General features: G+C 43.0%; 1 protein-coding gene across 5 annotated transcripts in view; it reads right to left on the minus strand.

Moving 5' to 3' along the window:
• ERCC6L2 (ERCC excision repair 6 like 2) overlaps window positions 1-15,210 on the minus strand; it is a 68,170-nt gene that overhangs the window by 27,098 nt on the left and 25,862 nt on the right. For all 5 annotated transcript variants that reach the window (XM_066616148.1, XM_066616147.1, XM_066616149.1 and 2 more), the window contains exons 11-14: window positions 10,845-10,916; window positions 9,601-9,746; window positions 2,689-2,784; window positions 2,507-2,606 (exon numbers count right to left, since the gene is read on the minus strand). In XM_066616148.1, the coding sequence (XP_066472245.1) occupies window positions 2,507-2,606; window positions 2,689-2,784; window positions 9,601-9,746; window positions 10,845-10,916 (414 nt within the window). The remainder of the gene's footprint in view (window positions 1-2,506; window positions 2,607-2,688; window positions 2,785-9,600; window positions 9,747-10,844; window positions 10,917-15,210) is intronic.

Below are 15,210 nucleotides of genomic sequence, written 5' to 3' on the forward strand. Positions count from 1 at the left end.
TGGAGATTGCAACATACTACAGGCAAAGCATATGCTCTACTACAGAACTATAACACCAGATTTGTCTTTCTTTAGTTTCTCTTCTCTTTAGAACAGTGTTTCTCAAACTGTGGGTCAGGACCCACTAGCTGGGTCGCAAGCCAATTTCATGTGGGTCCCAATTCGCTTCAATATTTTATTTTTACTATATTAGACTTGATATAAGTCTAATAGACTTATAGACTGATATAAGTCTTGATAGACTTAGCACTGAACAACATTGAGTGCCTGCCTGTGCTGGAAGAGCTTGACAGTGAACCAACCCTAGAAGAACTTCACGTGGCCCTGGACTCCCTTGCCTTTGGCAAGGCACCTGGAAAAGACAGCATCCCTGCTGAAGTCCTAAAATGCTGCAAAGAGATCATCGTCACTGAGCTGCATGAAATCCTCTGTCTCTGCTGGAGAGAAGGTGAAGTACCTCAAGACATGAGGGATGCAAACATCATCACGCTGTACAAGAACAAAGGTGACAGGGGTGACTGCAACAACTACCGCGGCATCTCTCTCCTTAGCGTTGTAGGAAAGCTGTTTGCCCGAGTTGTACTAAAGAGGCTCCAGGTACTTGCAGAGAGCGTCTATCCAGAATCGCAGTGTGGATTCCGAGCCAACAGGTCCACCACTGATATGGTATTCTCCCTTAGACAACTGCAGGAGAAATGCAGGGAACAACGACAGCCACTCTTTATAGCCTTCATAGATCTCACAAAGGCTTTCGACCTGGTCAGCAGAGACGGCCTCTTCAAGATTCTCCCCAAGATTGGATGTCCACCCAGGCTCCTCAGCATCATCAGATCTTTCCACAAGGACATGAAGGGCACTGTTGTCTTCGATGGCTCCACATCAGACCCTTTTGACATCCGAAGCGGAGTGAAGCAGGGCTGTGTTCTTGCACCAACCTTGTTTGGGATTTTCTTCGCTGTCCTGCTGAAGCAGGCCTTTGGAACTGCAACAGAAGGCATCTATCTCCGGACCAGATCAGACGCAAAGCTCTTCAACCTCTCCAGACTGAGAGCAAAATCCAAAGTCCAGCTGAAATGTCTGCGTGACTTCCTCTTTGCCGACGATGCAGCTGTCACTACCCACTCTGCCAAAGATCTCCAGCAGCTCATGGATCGTTTTAGCAAGGCCTGCCAAGATTTTGGACTGACAATCAGCCTGAAGAAAACACAGGTCATGGTTCAGGATGTGGACTCACCTCCCTGCATTACAATCTCTGAGCATGAACTGGAGGTTGTCCATGACTTTGTGTACCTTGGCTCAACGATCTCCGACACTCATTCTCTCGATACCGAGCTAAACAAGCGCATCGGTAAAGCAGCTACCACGTTTTCCAGACTCACAAAGAGAGTCTGGTCCAACAAGAAGCTGACGGAACATACCAAGATCCAGGTCTACAGAGCTTGCGTCCTGAGTACACTTCTGTACTGCAGCGAGTCATGGACTCTTCGCTCACAACAGGAGAGGAAACTGAGCGCTTTCCACATGCGCTGCCTCCGACGCATCCTCGGCATCACCTGGCAGGACAAAGTTCCAAACAACACAGTCCTGGAACGTGCTGGAATCCCTAGCATGTATTCACTGCTGAAACAGAGACGCCTGCGTTGGCTTGGTCATGTCGTGAGAATGGATGATGGCCGGATCCCAAAGGATCTCCTCTATGGAGAACTCGTGCAAGGAAAGCGCCCTACAGGTAGACCACAGCTGCGATACAAGGACATCTGCAAGAGGGATCTGAAGGCCTTAGGGATGGACCTCAACAAGTGGGAAACCCTGGCCTCTGAGCGGCCCGCTTGGAGGCAGGCTGTGCAGCATGGCCTTTCCCAGTTTGAAGAGACACTTTGCCAACAGTCTGAGGCTAAGAGGCAAAGAAGGAAGGCCCATAGCCAGGGAGACAGACCAGGGACAGACTGCACTTGCTCCCGGTGTGGAAGGGATTGTCACTCCCGGATTGGCCTTTTCAGCCACACTAGACGCTGTGCCAGAACCACCTTTCAGAGCGCGACACCATAGTCTTTCGAGACTGAAGGTTGCCAATACCTATTAGACTTGATGCTACCATGCTATGTGACTGCATTGGGAAAATATTAGACTTGTACTTTTAACAAGCTACTATGTATATTCTTTTAACAATGACAGTAAATGGACTTACTCCTGATAAGCATGGGTAGGATTGCAGCCTAGGATTGTTAAAAATTTTCCTGCATGATGATGTCACTTCCAGTCATGACATCACTTCTGGTGGGTCCTGACAGATTCTCATTCTAAAAAGTGGGTCTCAGTGCTAAATGTGTGAGCACCACTGCTTTAGAAAGTGCTTAAGTTATATATCAGAATCAACACATTAATAAGTCATAAAATCAATTAAAGATAATTATGCAACATTAGGTCAACTTTCATTCTCATACAACAGCTCAACAAGCATAGTAATTTGACTTTTAGAACACTGAATTAAAACATAATATTTTACCTGTTTGTAAACCTGCCGCAAATACATCATTTCCTCCACAGACCCCAAAGAGATTAGTCTAAATACTTTTACATCTCTGCACTGGCCAATTCTGTAAGCTCTGCAAGAACAAAGTTTCCAGAGTCAAAAGAAAGATCTCTATAAATGAAGTGGCTAACAAATTATTAACAACTGGTCTGTACCTGTCAATGGCTTGAAGATCATTTGCTGGATTCCACGTTGGGTCAAACAATATGACAATATTGGCACCAACAAAGTTGAGTCCAAGTCCACCAGCCCTTTATAGTAATGAAAAAAGGGCCCAGAAATACAGAAAGAGCATGAGGGTCACCACTTTTTTTAGTAAGTTTAAAACCTCCCCAAAGAGTCCAAGAGCTTGGCATTAGTTATGTCTGCAATAAAACCCACAGTTACTATGGATCTCATCACAATGAATACATTCACAGCAACCCCATGAACAGACAAGATTTCACCACTGCAACAGAGTTGCTGCTCACTCACATCTCATGACCCTAGATACTTGTGAAAGGACCTGTCAGCTGTGTTTGCAATGATATAAACGATGTGCTTTTACTGAAAGTGTTGCTTTATATCAGATACTTTGAGGTTCTTGTCATTATTTCTTCAAAATTAATATTAGAGGGTAAAATGAAAGGATAAAGTTTAAATCAACCATATTGCTGCATTCACAGGAAAAAAGTATTTGGTAGACACATTCTCAACAAACTTCATTCAGTTTATGGAAGACTGGCACACACGCACAACTTGCTCTCTTGTTATATTGAATTAACTTCAAGCCACACTTCAATTTGAAGGAAAAGGATGAAACTTGATTTATGTTGATTTGCTTTCCAACAAAAACTCCAAGGAGTTGAACGTGACCAAATTCTCTTAACATTTCATACTTTTACTTTCCTTGTAACACTTCTTTTCCACTAGTTTTAAACCAGCTGAAGACAATCCAAAATAAACCATTCAGGAGATGCTCTTTCAAATGAATTGTATAAACCTCTTCCGTGCTGGCAGGTTTCTGCTGGCAAGAAAATGTGGTGACTTGTTTTTGAGGCTCCTTATAAACCTCAGTGCTCTTGTTAGGATCAGATAACAACTAATCTGGATGTACTTTCTAGAGCAGTAGTTCCCAAACTGTGGTCCGGGACACACTGGTAGTCACGACCTGATTTTTGGTGGGTCGCCAAAGGGTGATGGAAAGATCAGGTAACTAATTGCCTCAAGCCCTGAGACTATTAAAAAATCAGATACTGCAGCTGCTAATTACTCTGCAAAGAGCTGAGCTGAGCTCCTGCAATTTTCAAGCATGTGTGAATATAGAGAGATAAATGTTCTGGTTATTATTACTTATAAATAAATCAGTAAAACATTATTTCTTGCTAGATCTCCTTTTCTAAAAGCTGGTAAACCTGGGTGGGTCCCAATGGAGCGTGATTTTAAAGAGTGGATTCTGATGCTAAGAAGTTTGGGAGCACCTGCTCTAGAGAGTAAAACTGTATGTGTCTATACACTCTTGTTTACAACGTCCTTAATTTCATTTGATATTTTGTTTAGCAATTATATTACTGTTTTATTATTCACCAAAGGAGACGGGGGGAAGGTTTTTAATTGAAATAAATTTGCCTTACAAAGCTGACCAATTTCTGGGTAAGGTTAGGAAAAATGGATAATTTCTTAACAGCTTTTGCTCAAGTCTAACACTATATTGTGATATGCTTTCTTCTGTTTTGTCCCAATCTACTTAAGCCCTTGAGCATGTTAATGTCTAAGCAAATGAGTAATCCTGTTAGATTTCAATAAGCAGGAATGCCCTACTCCTCTAGCTAAAGGTACTGTCTCCAACATTTCTTACTCTTAACAGAGAACATGTTGCACTTCAAAATACAACAGAGACATGAAGAAGATGGGTGAAATGATGGCTCTTACACTAAATAAACTGTAGTTATTTTTCCAATGCACACTCCCCCACTATCTATATGTTCTCTATATGGATTTTCACTTATATGTACTACACATATTAAGACCATGCCTGTTTATCCATACCAGGAATTTTGGCATATGGTCTGGGAACCAGCTTTGTATGACACACTGACTGAAGAGCAGTGTGTCCCGTTCTCAGCTCATACTGGCTTCCAAGGCATGTGCATTACACTCTCCCTTTTATCTGCTTTTGCATTCATCAGTCTTCCTCACCACAATCATCAAACTTCTTAGCCATCCTCATCTGCCCAACACTATTGCTTTATCAATATAGGTATAATAATATTAATTGTTATTTACTCTATCTTATTGAGTCACACATTTTTCCTTATGATATGAGGCATTTAGAGTGATTTTGGGGTGAGCCCAGAATAGTTTTAGAATGGGTTCAAATTTTTCCCATTTAAATTACGGTGTGATCCAAACCGGGAACTGAGCAGGCTCAACCAGCCCCATGCTGGCTCAGAGTGTTGCAAACATGCCGTAAGGCATGCTTGTGACTACTTAACAGCTGGCTAGGCTGGCACAGAGGCCCAAGCCAGCTCAGCAGCATCAGATTCCAACCCTGCGCCAGCCAGCAGAGGTACGTGTGTGCCAGGCAGCACAGGAGCATGGGGAGGGTGACAGGAAGGCGGATTGGAGGTGGGGAGGGGGCATTTTGGGGCAGGGGAAGGCAGAATGCGGGGAGGATCAGGCTTTATTCCCAGGAGGGGATGGGACCTGTGGAAGCGGTGCACACTGCATCCTAACCTGCATCCTGGGCTGCACAACCGCAACATCCTGGGCTGGACAGCCCTACACGAGCCTCCCAGATTTGTGCCAGCTGTACAGCTGGCACATATCCGAGAAGCCCCATAAATATCCCCTTACCCCAAGGAGACGTGTGCACGTTGGGGGAAGAATACCAGGCAAATCTCTAACAAAAACCCTTGACTTCCGACGGGCGGACTTCCCTCAAATGAGGAGGCTGGTTAGAAGGAGGTTGAAAGGGAGGGTAAAAATAGTCCAATCTCTCCAGAGTGCATGGAGGCTGCTTAAAACAACACTAATAGAGGCCCAGCAGAGGTGTATACTGCGAATAAAGAAGGGTTCCACTAAATCCAGGAGGGTGCCCGCATGGCTAACCAGCCAAGTTAGAGAGGCTGTGAAGGGCAAGGAAGCTTCCTTCCGTAAATGGAAGTCTTGCCCTAATGAGGAGAATAAAAAGGAACATAAACTGTGGCAAAAGAAATGTAAGAAGGTGATATGGGAGGCCAAGAGAGACTATGAGGAACGCATGGCCAGCAACATTAAGGGGAATAATAAAAGCTTCTTCAAATATGTTAGAAGCAGGAAACCCGCCAGAGAAGCGGTTGGCCCTCTGGATGGTGAGGGAGGGAAAGGGGAGATAAAAGGAGACTTAGAGATGGCAGAGAAATTAAATGAGTTCTTTGCATCTGTCTTCACTGCAGAAGACCTCGGGCAGATACCGCTGCCCGAACGGCCCCTCCTGACCGAGGAGTTAAGTCAGATAGAGGTTAAAAGAGAAGATGTTTCAGACCTCATTGATAAATTAAAGATCAATAAGTCACCGGGCCCTGATGGCATCCACCCAAGGGTTATTAAGGAATTGAAGAATGAAGTTGCAGATCTCTTGACTAAGGTATGCAACTTGTCCCTCAAAACGGCCATGGTGCCAGAAGATTGGAGGATAGCAAATGTCACGCCTATTTTTAAAAAGGGAAAGAGGGGGGACCCAGGAAAATATAGGCCGGTCAGCCTAACATCCATACCGGGTAAGATGGTGGAATGCCTCATCAAAGATAGGATCTCAAAACACATAGATGAACAGGCCTTGCTGAGGGAGAGTCAGCATGGCTTCTGTAAGGGTAAGTCTTGCCTCACGAACCTTATAGAATTCTTTGAAAAGGTCAACAGGCATGTGGATGCGGGAGAACCTGTGGACATTATATATCTGGACTTTCAGAAGGCGTTTGACACGGTCCCTCAAAGGCTACTGAAAAAACTCCACAATCAGGGAATTAGAGGACAGGTCCTCTCGTGGATTGAGAACTGGTTGGAGGCCAGGAAGCAGAGAGTGGGTGTCAATGGGCAATTTTCACAATGGAGAGAGGTGAAAAGTGGTGTGCCCCAAGGATCTGTCCTGGGACCGGTGCTTTTAAACCTCTTCATAAATGACCTGGAGACAGGGTTGAGCAGTGAAGTGGCTAAGTTGCAGACAACACCAAACTTTTCCAAGTGGTAAAGACAAGAAGTGATTGTGAGGAGCTCCAGAAGGATCTCTCCAGACTGGCAGAATGGGCAGCAAAATGGCAGATGCGCTTCAATGTCAGTAAGTGTAAAGTCATGCACATTGGGGCAAAAAATCAAAACTTCACATATAGGCTGATGGGTTCTGAGCTGTCTGTGACAGATCAGGAGAGAGATCTTGGGGTGGTGGTGGACAGGTCGATGAAAGTGTCGACCCAATGTGCGGCGGCAGTGAAGAAGGCCAATTCTATGCTTGGGATCATTAGGAAGGGTATTGAGAACAAAACGGCTAGTATTATAATGCCGTTGTACAAATCTATGGTAAGGCCACACCTGGAGTACTGTGTCCAATTCTGGTCGCCGCATCTCAAAAAAGACATAGTGGAAATGGAAAAGGTGCAAAAGAGAGCGACTAAGATGATTACGGGGCTGGGGCACCTTCCTTATGAGGAAAGGCTACGGCGTTTGGGCCTCTTCAGCCTAGAAAAGAGGCGCTTGAGGGGGGACATGATTGAGACATACAAAATTATGCAGGGAATGGACAGAGTGGATAGGGAGATGCTCTTTACACTCTCACATAATACCAGAACCAGGGGACATCCACTAAAATTGAGTGTTGGGCGGGTTAGGACAGACAAAAGAAAATATTTCTTTACTCAGCGTGTGGTCGGTCTGTGGAACTCCTTGCCACAGGATGTGGTGCTGGCGTCTAGCCTAGACACCTTTAAAAGGGGATTGGACAAGTTTCTGGAGGAAAAATCCATTATGGGGTACAAGCCATGATATGTATGCGCAACCTCCTGATTTTAGAAATGGGTTAAGTCAGAATGCCAGATGTAGGGGAGGGCACCAGGATGAGGTCTCTTGTTATCTGGTGTGCTCCCTGGGGCATTTGGTGGGCCGCTGTGAGATACAGGAAGCTGGACTAGATGGGCCTATGGCCTGATCCAGTGGGGCTGTTCTTATGTTCTTATGAGACAACCTGCCACCTCCTAAGCTGCACTGGATACAACACAGGACATGTGGCCTGGTTGTGCCAGCACAGCTTAGGATTGGGCTGCCCTTCTAATAAATTTACTTGTTATCCAGATTTTGCTACACAGCCCATTTTCAGGAACAAATTAGATAAAGATAACGGATGGAAGAGTGAACAAAATAAACTGAATTTAAAAATCTATGAGTTGAAGGGCTAGAAGTCCTCCTTGCTACTTTGGGAGACCAAAATCTCCAAGGAAGTGGGCTGTACTTTCTGCTACGTTATATTTATCTGGTGAGTTGCAATTTCAGAGTTTGGATGTGTTATTGTCTTAAGATTGATCCTAAGGGAAGGGCTGAAGACAAGGTGAGCTACAGCAAGAATAGGGAGCCTAGGTGCAGGCACAGAATTAGGTGTGGCATGCTCCATTCCTACTGTGGGAATGGGGCTATGCAACCTGATTGTCTAGTTCAGGGTTGGCAAACCACAGCTCTCGAGCCACAGGTGGCTCTTTGACACATAATGTGCAGCTCTTGTCGATACGTTGGCTGAGCTCTATTTGCATCACAATTAATGTAAAAGATAACTAAGAAATTTTCAAGTTTTATAATTACAACTGTGCATCACTTAATGACAGGGATACACTTGCCAAACCCCGTTGTTATGCAATTAGGTCCTTATGAGAACATTCAGCCCAATCTAGTGCCTTTGCTGTGTAAACAGACACTCCCTGCCAGGCACTAGCCAACTGAAGAGGCTACTGCAAACAGATTGCCTCTTCTTTGCATTAAGAGCCTCTTTGTTGTGTAAACAGACACTCTGCTGCAGGCTATGGGACACCTGACTGTCTCTTTAAGAGCCTCTTTGTTGTGCTTTGACCACCATTGTATATGTGGTCAGTTGTTAAGTGGAAGGTTATTAAGCAATGCATGATTGTATTTACTGGGTATAAGCTGAGAGTCCACTGGATTAAAACATAAATTTAATGTTTATGGTGAATAAATATATTTAAGAATTTAAATGCTTCTTAAATTATAGCTCTCAAACATCTTTCTTGCAGCTGTCAAACATCTAAATCTTATTGTAAGTGGCTTGTACATTAAGCAAGATGACCACCAGGGTCTAGTTTGACATACAATGATTTGAAACAGTGGCTAGTACATATCTCATAATATGAATATTATTATGTATTCATATATGGAATAATTTTCCACCATACTACAGAATGACAAGAAGATCATAGAGAATAAATCCTTAACTTGAAATATGGTATAAAACATTAGCAGGAAGCCCAACAGATCAGCAGTCTTACTTCATACCATTTCGTGTTTGCAAATGACACAACTGAAAAGACATCTTTTTAAAGAGATAATTATACTGTGAGAGAAGAGTTAAGAATTCAGGCTAGTTAACTACAGCCATAAAATACAGACATCACTGTAATCATTTTTAATTGAATTTGTGAATTTCTATCTGCACAAGTCACTACTGATTTCAAACATAACATCTAGGATGACGGCTTTTGAAAACAAATATATTAGAGATTATTTGGGTTCCAAAAACGGAACACTAAAATAAAATAAGAAGCAGCTTTTATTGATCTAATATTATCACTCATCAGTTTCAGATCTCAAGTGAACCCCAAAAAGGGGAGAGGAAGACTAAAGAAACATGGAAATACGAGGGGATATGACTCACTTCAACCCTAAAAGCCTTGATTGATGCAGTCTACTTCCCAGTCTTATAACAGCAGACAGTAATGTTATTGCTTCTTCCCAAGGAAGTGACAAAATGCAAGATCAATCAAGTGGGAGTGCAGTAAATTTGCAATAAATCTCTAACTACCTAGACAAAAGCAGACACAGCGTTTTCTTACATTGTAGAAACGAGGCAAATGTTAACTTCTTCCATGCTGTTGAACTCTTTTACTATCCTGACCCTGTCCTCTGCCTTTGTATTTCCATCGAGTCTTCGGTAATCTAGCCCAGATGCCATACAATATTGTTCCAGCACATCAAGCAACTGGTGGGGAAAAAAATGGGGAGGCCAGGTAATTAGTACTATTTAAAAGCCACTGCAATAAACATGGCAGATCAAGTGTCATCTAGGTATGTAGTAGCTCAGAGTTTTCCCTCCGCCTTTCCCCATAGTTACAGAATCACAATTATTTATCAGTTTGCCAAAACACTTTTAACACTTATAGTTTGTATTTACCACCATTACAGTACATTTAGTGGTCACCCACTGTTTTCCCAGGGAAAATAACAAACTATGATTTAAAAACAAATCTCGTATTTACACTCATTTTTGAATCTGTACAATCCAGGCAATCGTATTACATGTACCAGTTCACAAGTTCCATTTGTCACTTGTAAAAATTTTACCTATAAAAGAGATGACAGTCTGGTCTATGGCACAGTCCTAATCAGCTCTAGCATTGGCCTAGGCTGTCGCAAATGTGCCATAAAGCTCATTACTATAGCCTAGCAGTTAGAACCACCAGCAGGAAGGCCTGTGCTGACCTGCTGACGTCAGTGCTGGAGCAGGTAAGAGTTGCTCTGAGCAGTGCAGGGGTGGAGGAAGAGCGAGGGAGGGTAGGGACAGGATGTGACAGGCAGGGGGCAGGGAAGGGTGGGGGATGAATGGGTAGGGTTGTGGGAGAGGGTGGGATTAATGGTGCTCCTTTCTCAGGCCTGAAAACCCAATACAAGGCATCTTGGACTTGCGCCAGATATTTAACAGGCAAAGATCCAAGACATCCCCTTGAGCAGGCAGGGGCTATACTCAGGGTAAGAGATCAAATGTTCCCTTACCTCGAGGAGACCTCCAACCTGCTCAATTCGGATGGGCAGTCATGGAGGTCTTCTCAAGGTAAGGGAGTGTTCCCTTATTAAGGGGCTGCACTGAGGTTGCACCGGTGCTGGAAAGTTGATTAGGATTGGGTCCTGAGTCCCATTAACTTCAGTGGGCCTTAAATTGTGACTTTCTTTGAAGATATTCTGTTATCATATTTTGCATATGACATTGTAAGTGGATCAGCAAAACTAGTGACAGATACTGAAATGTCTTACACTTTACATTGATAAGATCAGTCATACATACAAATTATACGTAACCCACCTTGGTTGAAAAGGAAAAAAGGAGCACCTTATCTTTGTTTTTTCTGAAGTAATTTAAAAGTTTTTGAAGGACCTGGAAGTGAACCACAGAAAACAAATTGACTAAATCTCAGCCAAAATAGGCTTCCACATATAAGGTTTCCAAATGTAAGGTTTCCAAAGGGAAGGCTTAATAAAAAAATGAACCAACTAATCAACCTGTATGCTGATTTTGCTAAGAAGTAAACCAAATTCTTAGTGACATCCTACAAATATTCAAAGGATATTACATTGTCACAGATATTTGTGTAGACAAATATGTACAAAATAGTTAAGAAAAATTTCAGTGCAATGTGGAGAAAATTTTCTGCAGAAATGTGGCATTAGAAATGTGGCATTTAGGGTCTATTTTAGACCCTAAAATAGAATGCATGTAATGGTTAACGGAAAGTCATTTTAAAACCGTCACAATGCAAGGTTTGTGGTTCACACATTTATAGCATTATAGCTGTAAATTGTCTGATCTACTTATCAAGGCTATGACCGCATAATCATAATCATAAGAAAAACCTCAGCCTGGATAACATAAAACTTCTTTTAAGCCTACTGCACTACATCCAAGTTCAGAACTATTTGGAATTTGTCTTCTTAAAATATTCAGTCAGCTGAAAGCCCTTCCCCGCGTCCACTGTCCTGTGCTGCTCTGTTTATAGTCGATCCTGGCTTCCTAGACTTTGCACAGACCTTGAAATGCCAATAATCCGCCCACACGCAATTCTTCTGGTAGGGAAGCAAATAATCCAGGGCATTCCGTATAATAGTGATACTGTTATTTTCAAAAGAAGCATGTCCACATCTGGCAACAGCAATTTCAGAGCACCATGCAGAAGTAAGGCACAAAGGAGAAAAGAGAAGTTTTCTGCCCCATGTCTGCAGTGTATTCCCACTGGGCAATAAATATTTAAACAATGCAATTTATTCAGTAAAACATACTTAAGTTTGCACAGATTTTCCCTGAAAGGGCAAAATTCAGATGGTAGTAGGATGTTAATCAGATTAATTGTAAATTATAAGGTGTTTATTAAGATATATTAAAGGTATTTATGACAAAATCTTGAATATAAACAGGAATCATACCAGCCATAACCCCGTGCTTAATACACTAAGATCCAATTACATGGTGAATTAAAAAGGCACAAACAGGTAATATTTGCAGTTTCAATTTCCAGTTCCCATTTGAAATTGTCAAGTTGACAAAAGCCCAACTCAAGTGTTTCAGACTTGCATTTTATTTTCTTAAATGCAAGAAAGATTTAGAGAGTAAAAGGAGTTGAGAGGAAAAAAAATTAGAGGAGCAAATATGTTCACATAATTAATTCCCTTGTGGAGATCTTGAAAACAAATCCACCTTGTCTGTTTAAATAGCGTGAACCAGTGTCACATCAGTTGGGAATTTATACATTCTGCTGCCTAACTGGAGTAGCTCACAAGTCAAGAAAGGGAAGGAACACAAATGGCAAAGGCTGAAAAGAAAAACCATAGTAATCCACACTCATATTATTCAGGGAAAACAAACTGATTCTAAGAAGCAAGGAGTTGCTAAACAGAACACACACTTGAGATCAACTGGGGAATATTCGTTGGCATTAGACAACATCAAGGGTATCCAGGGTAAATATCCAGGGTAGTGATGTACAAGTACTATATATTGGGGTGCCCTTAAAGACTGATTGGCTGTAGCCACTGGCACTAGGTCACTGTGAGTACACTACACCATTGCACCAGGTCTTGACCGATTTTTTTTCATTATCCAGACACATCCTTGGCCCATAAAACCTAGGAGACTTTGCTGGCAACCTTCAGTCTCGAAAGACTATGGTATCGCGCTCTGAATGGTGGTTCTGGAACAGCGTCTAGTGTGGCTGAAAAGGCTGATTCGGGAGTGACAATCCCTTCCACACCGGGAGCAAGTGCAGTCTGTCCCTGGTCTGTCTCCCTGACTATGGGCCTTCCTTCTTTGCCTCTTTGCCTCAGACTGTTAGCCAAGTGTCTCTTCAAACTGGGAAAGGCCATGCTGCACAGCCTGCCTTCAAGCGGGCTGCTCAGAGGCCAGGGTTTCCCACCTATTGAGGTCCACTCCTAAGGCCTTCAGATCCCTCTTGCAGATGTCCTTGTATCGCAGCTGTGGTCTACCAGGTAGGGCGCTTTCCTTGCACGAGTTCACCATAGAGGAGATCCTTTGGGATCCGGCCATCATCCATTCTCACAACATGACTGAGAAAGAGTGTCGGAGATCGTTGAGCCAAGGTACACAAAGTCATGGACAACCTCCAGTTCATGCGCAGAGATTGTAATGCAGGGAGGTGAGTCCACATCCTGAACCATGAGCTGAGTTTTCTTCAGGATCGTCAGTCCAAAATCTTGGCAGGCCTTGCTAAAACTATCGATGAGCTGCTGGAGATCTTTGGCAGAGTGGGTATTGATAGCTGCATCGTCGGCAAAGAGGAAGTCACACAGACATTTCAGCTGGACTTTGGACTTTGCTCTCAGTCTGGAGAGGTTGAAGAGCTTTCCGTCTGATCTAGTCCGGAGATAGATGCCTTCTGTTGCAGTTCCAAAGGCCTGCTTCAGCAGGACGCGAAGAAAATCCCAAACAAGGTTGGTGCAAGAACACAGCCCTGCTTCACTCCGCTTCGGATGTCAAAGGGGTCTGATGTGGAGCCATCGAAGACAAAGTGCCCTTCATGTCCTTGTGGAAAGATCTGATGATGCTGAGAAGCCGAGAAGCCTAGGAGACTACATCCTCAAATATATGCTGCTGTTGCTTATCTCTTTCTATCTTTCTCAGGAAGACAGAGGTCATCCTCCTGACCTTTATACTACCCATTTGCTAAGAATGTCCAAAAATATTAGTCTACTGTTATAGCTATCTTTTAAAAGTGTCGTTACTTACCATGAGATAGGGCAGGGTTAGAATCTAAATAATAAAGTGAATTGTTTTACAACTTGTTAGCATTTTACTGTCTTAATGTTTTAGCCTGACAGATGTAAACAAAGAGGGTAGGTAAAGAATAATTATACGTGTTCCATATGAACATGAAACCTAACCAATGTTAGCCAAAAAAAGGGATGTGCATAAGAAAAGTCTTGCAGGTCAAGTGTAACTCTCCCAACCTCACACCCCTGTCCTTAGAAAGAGATCAACCTTTGTTCAGGCTGGACTTCACCTTCTCAGAAAAAAGACATAAAAGGGAAGTGCTACATTATCCACTACAGCAGATGAGGTGGAGGGGTAGTGGGTGGGGAAAGAGCAGGAACCTAATGCCCAGCGAAGTGGTGTTGCCACAAGCTTAGGTAGTGGTAAAGTATAGCCCACTCCTGAGTAGTCCCCCTGTACCCGTGCTTGTTTGTGTGCAAGGGCAGAGACTTTGGTGCAAGGAACAGAGAGGCAATTACACAATATGGTCTCAAACAGGTATGTGCTTATTTGACTACAATTAGCCAGCCGGTATACTGAAAAGTAACAGGGACACTGCAGCTGAATGTGGTTAGAACTGAGAATCTTCTATACCTCCGAAAAATCACATATTCATCAAGCAGTGACCAATCATGCAGTGAAGAATGAATCCTGCATTATTCCACATAAAAGACCATCCTTGATACTTTGCAGACAAGGAGAAGCAGGCTAATAGGAAAGACAAAATAATGTAGAACTGCAGTCGTTCAGGCAAAAGTACACTTGCTATTTACTGCCACAACAGTAAATTGCTATTTGTCTTGTTCAACTTCTCAATTATAGCATAGTGGATTACTGATGCAAGTTGTACTTTTCATATCAAAAATATCAGTATTCGATAGTTGAGCTGTGAAGTACAGTGTAATTCTTAAAGCTGCCTTTCTAATAATTTCATAACCTTCTCTTAGCTGAAGCTTCGGTAGGCTGCTTAAAATTAACCTCTTGGGATCAATAATCTCTGATTAAACCTATAATTTTGCTGATGTCTATTAAAAGACAGGAACTCATCCAAGTGACATGGCTGCAGGAATATATGGGGATAAGAATACAGGGCATAGGCAGATGCAGGGAGTTGCTCTTTGGATCAGCCTCTCTCCTGAAAGGAAAATGCAACCTAACGAACTAGTGCAGTTTGGGAGTGCCCAAATGCCAAGCCATCAACACCTGCTCTTTGAAGAATTTGTCCACTGGGTTCACCTTTCCAAGGATCCATGAAGTGATCTTTGCCTTCCTCATTCAGAGGCACCGTTTCCCCAAGAGCAGCTCTCAAACAGAGAACATAAGAACAGCCCCAATAGAGCTCCAATAACCAGTCAGGGAGGCCAGATTTTGGGAAGCCAGGCACCATGTTATACAAAGAAGAGAAGGGGTT

The sequence above is a fragment of the Tiliqua scincoides genome, chromosome 2 (genome assembly GCF_035046505.1).
Source record: "Tiliqua scincoides isolate rTilSci1 chromosome 2, rTilSci1.hap2, whole genome shotgun sequence".
Lineage (NCBI taxonomy): Eukaryota > Metazoa > Chordata > Lepidosauria > Squamata > Scincidae > Tiliqua > Tiliqua scincoides.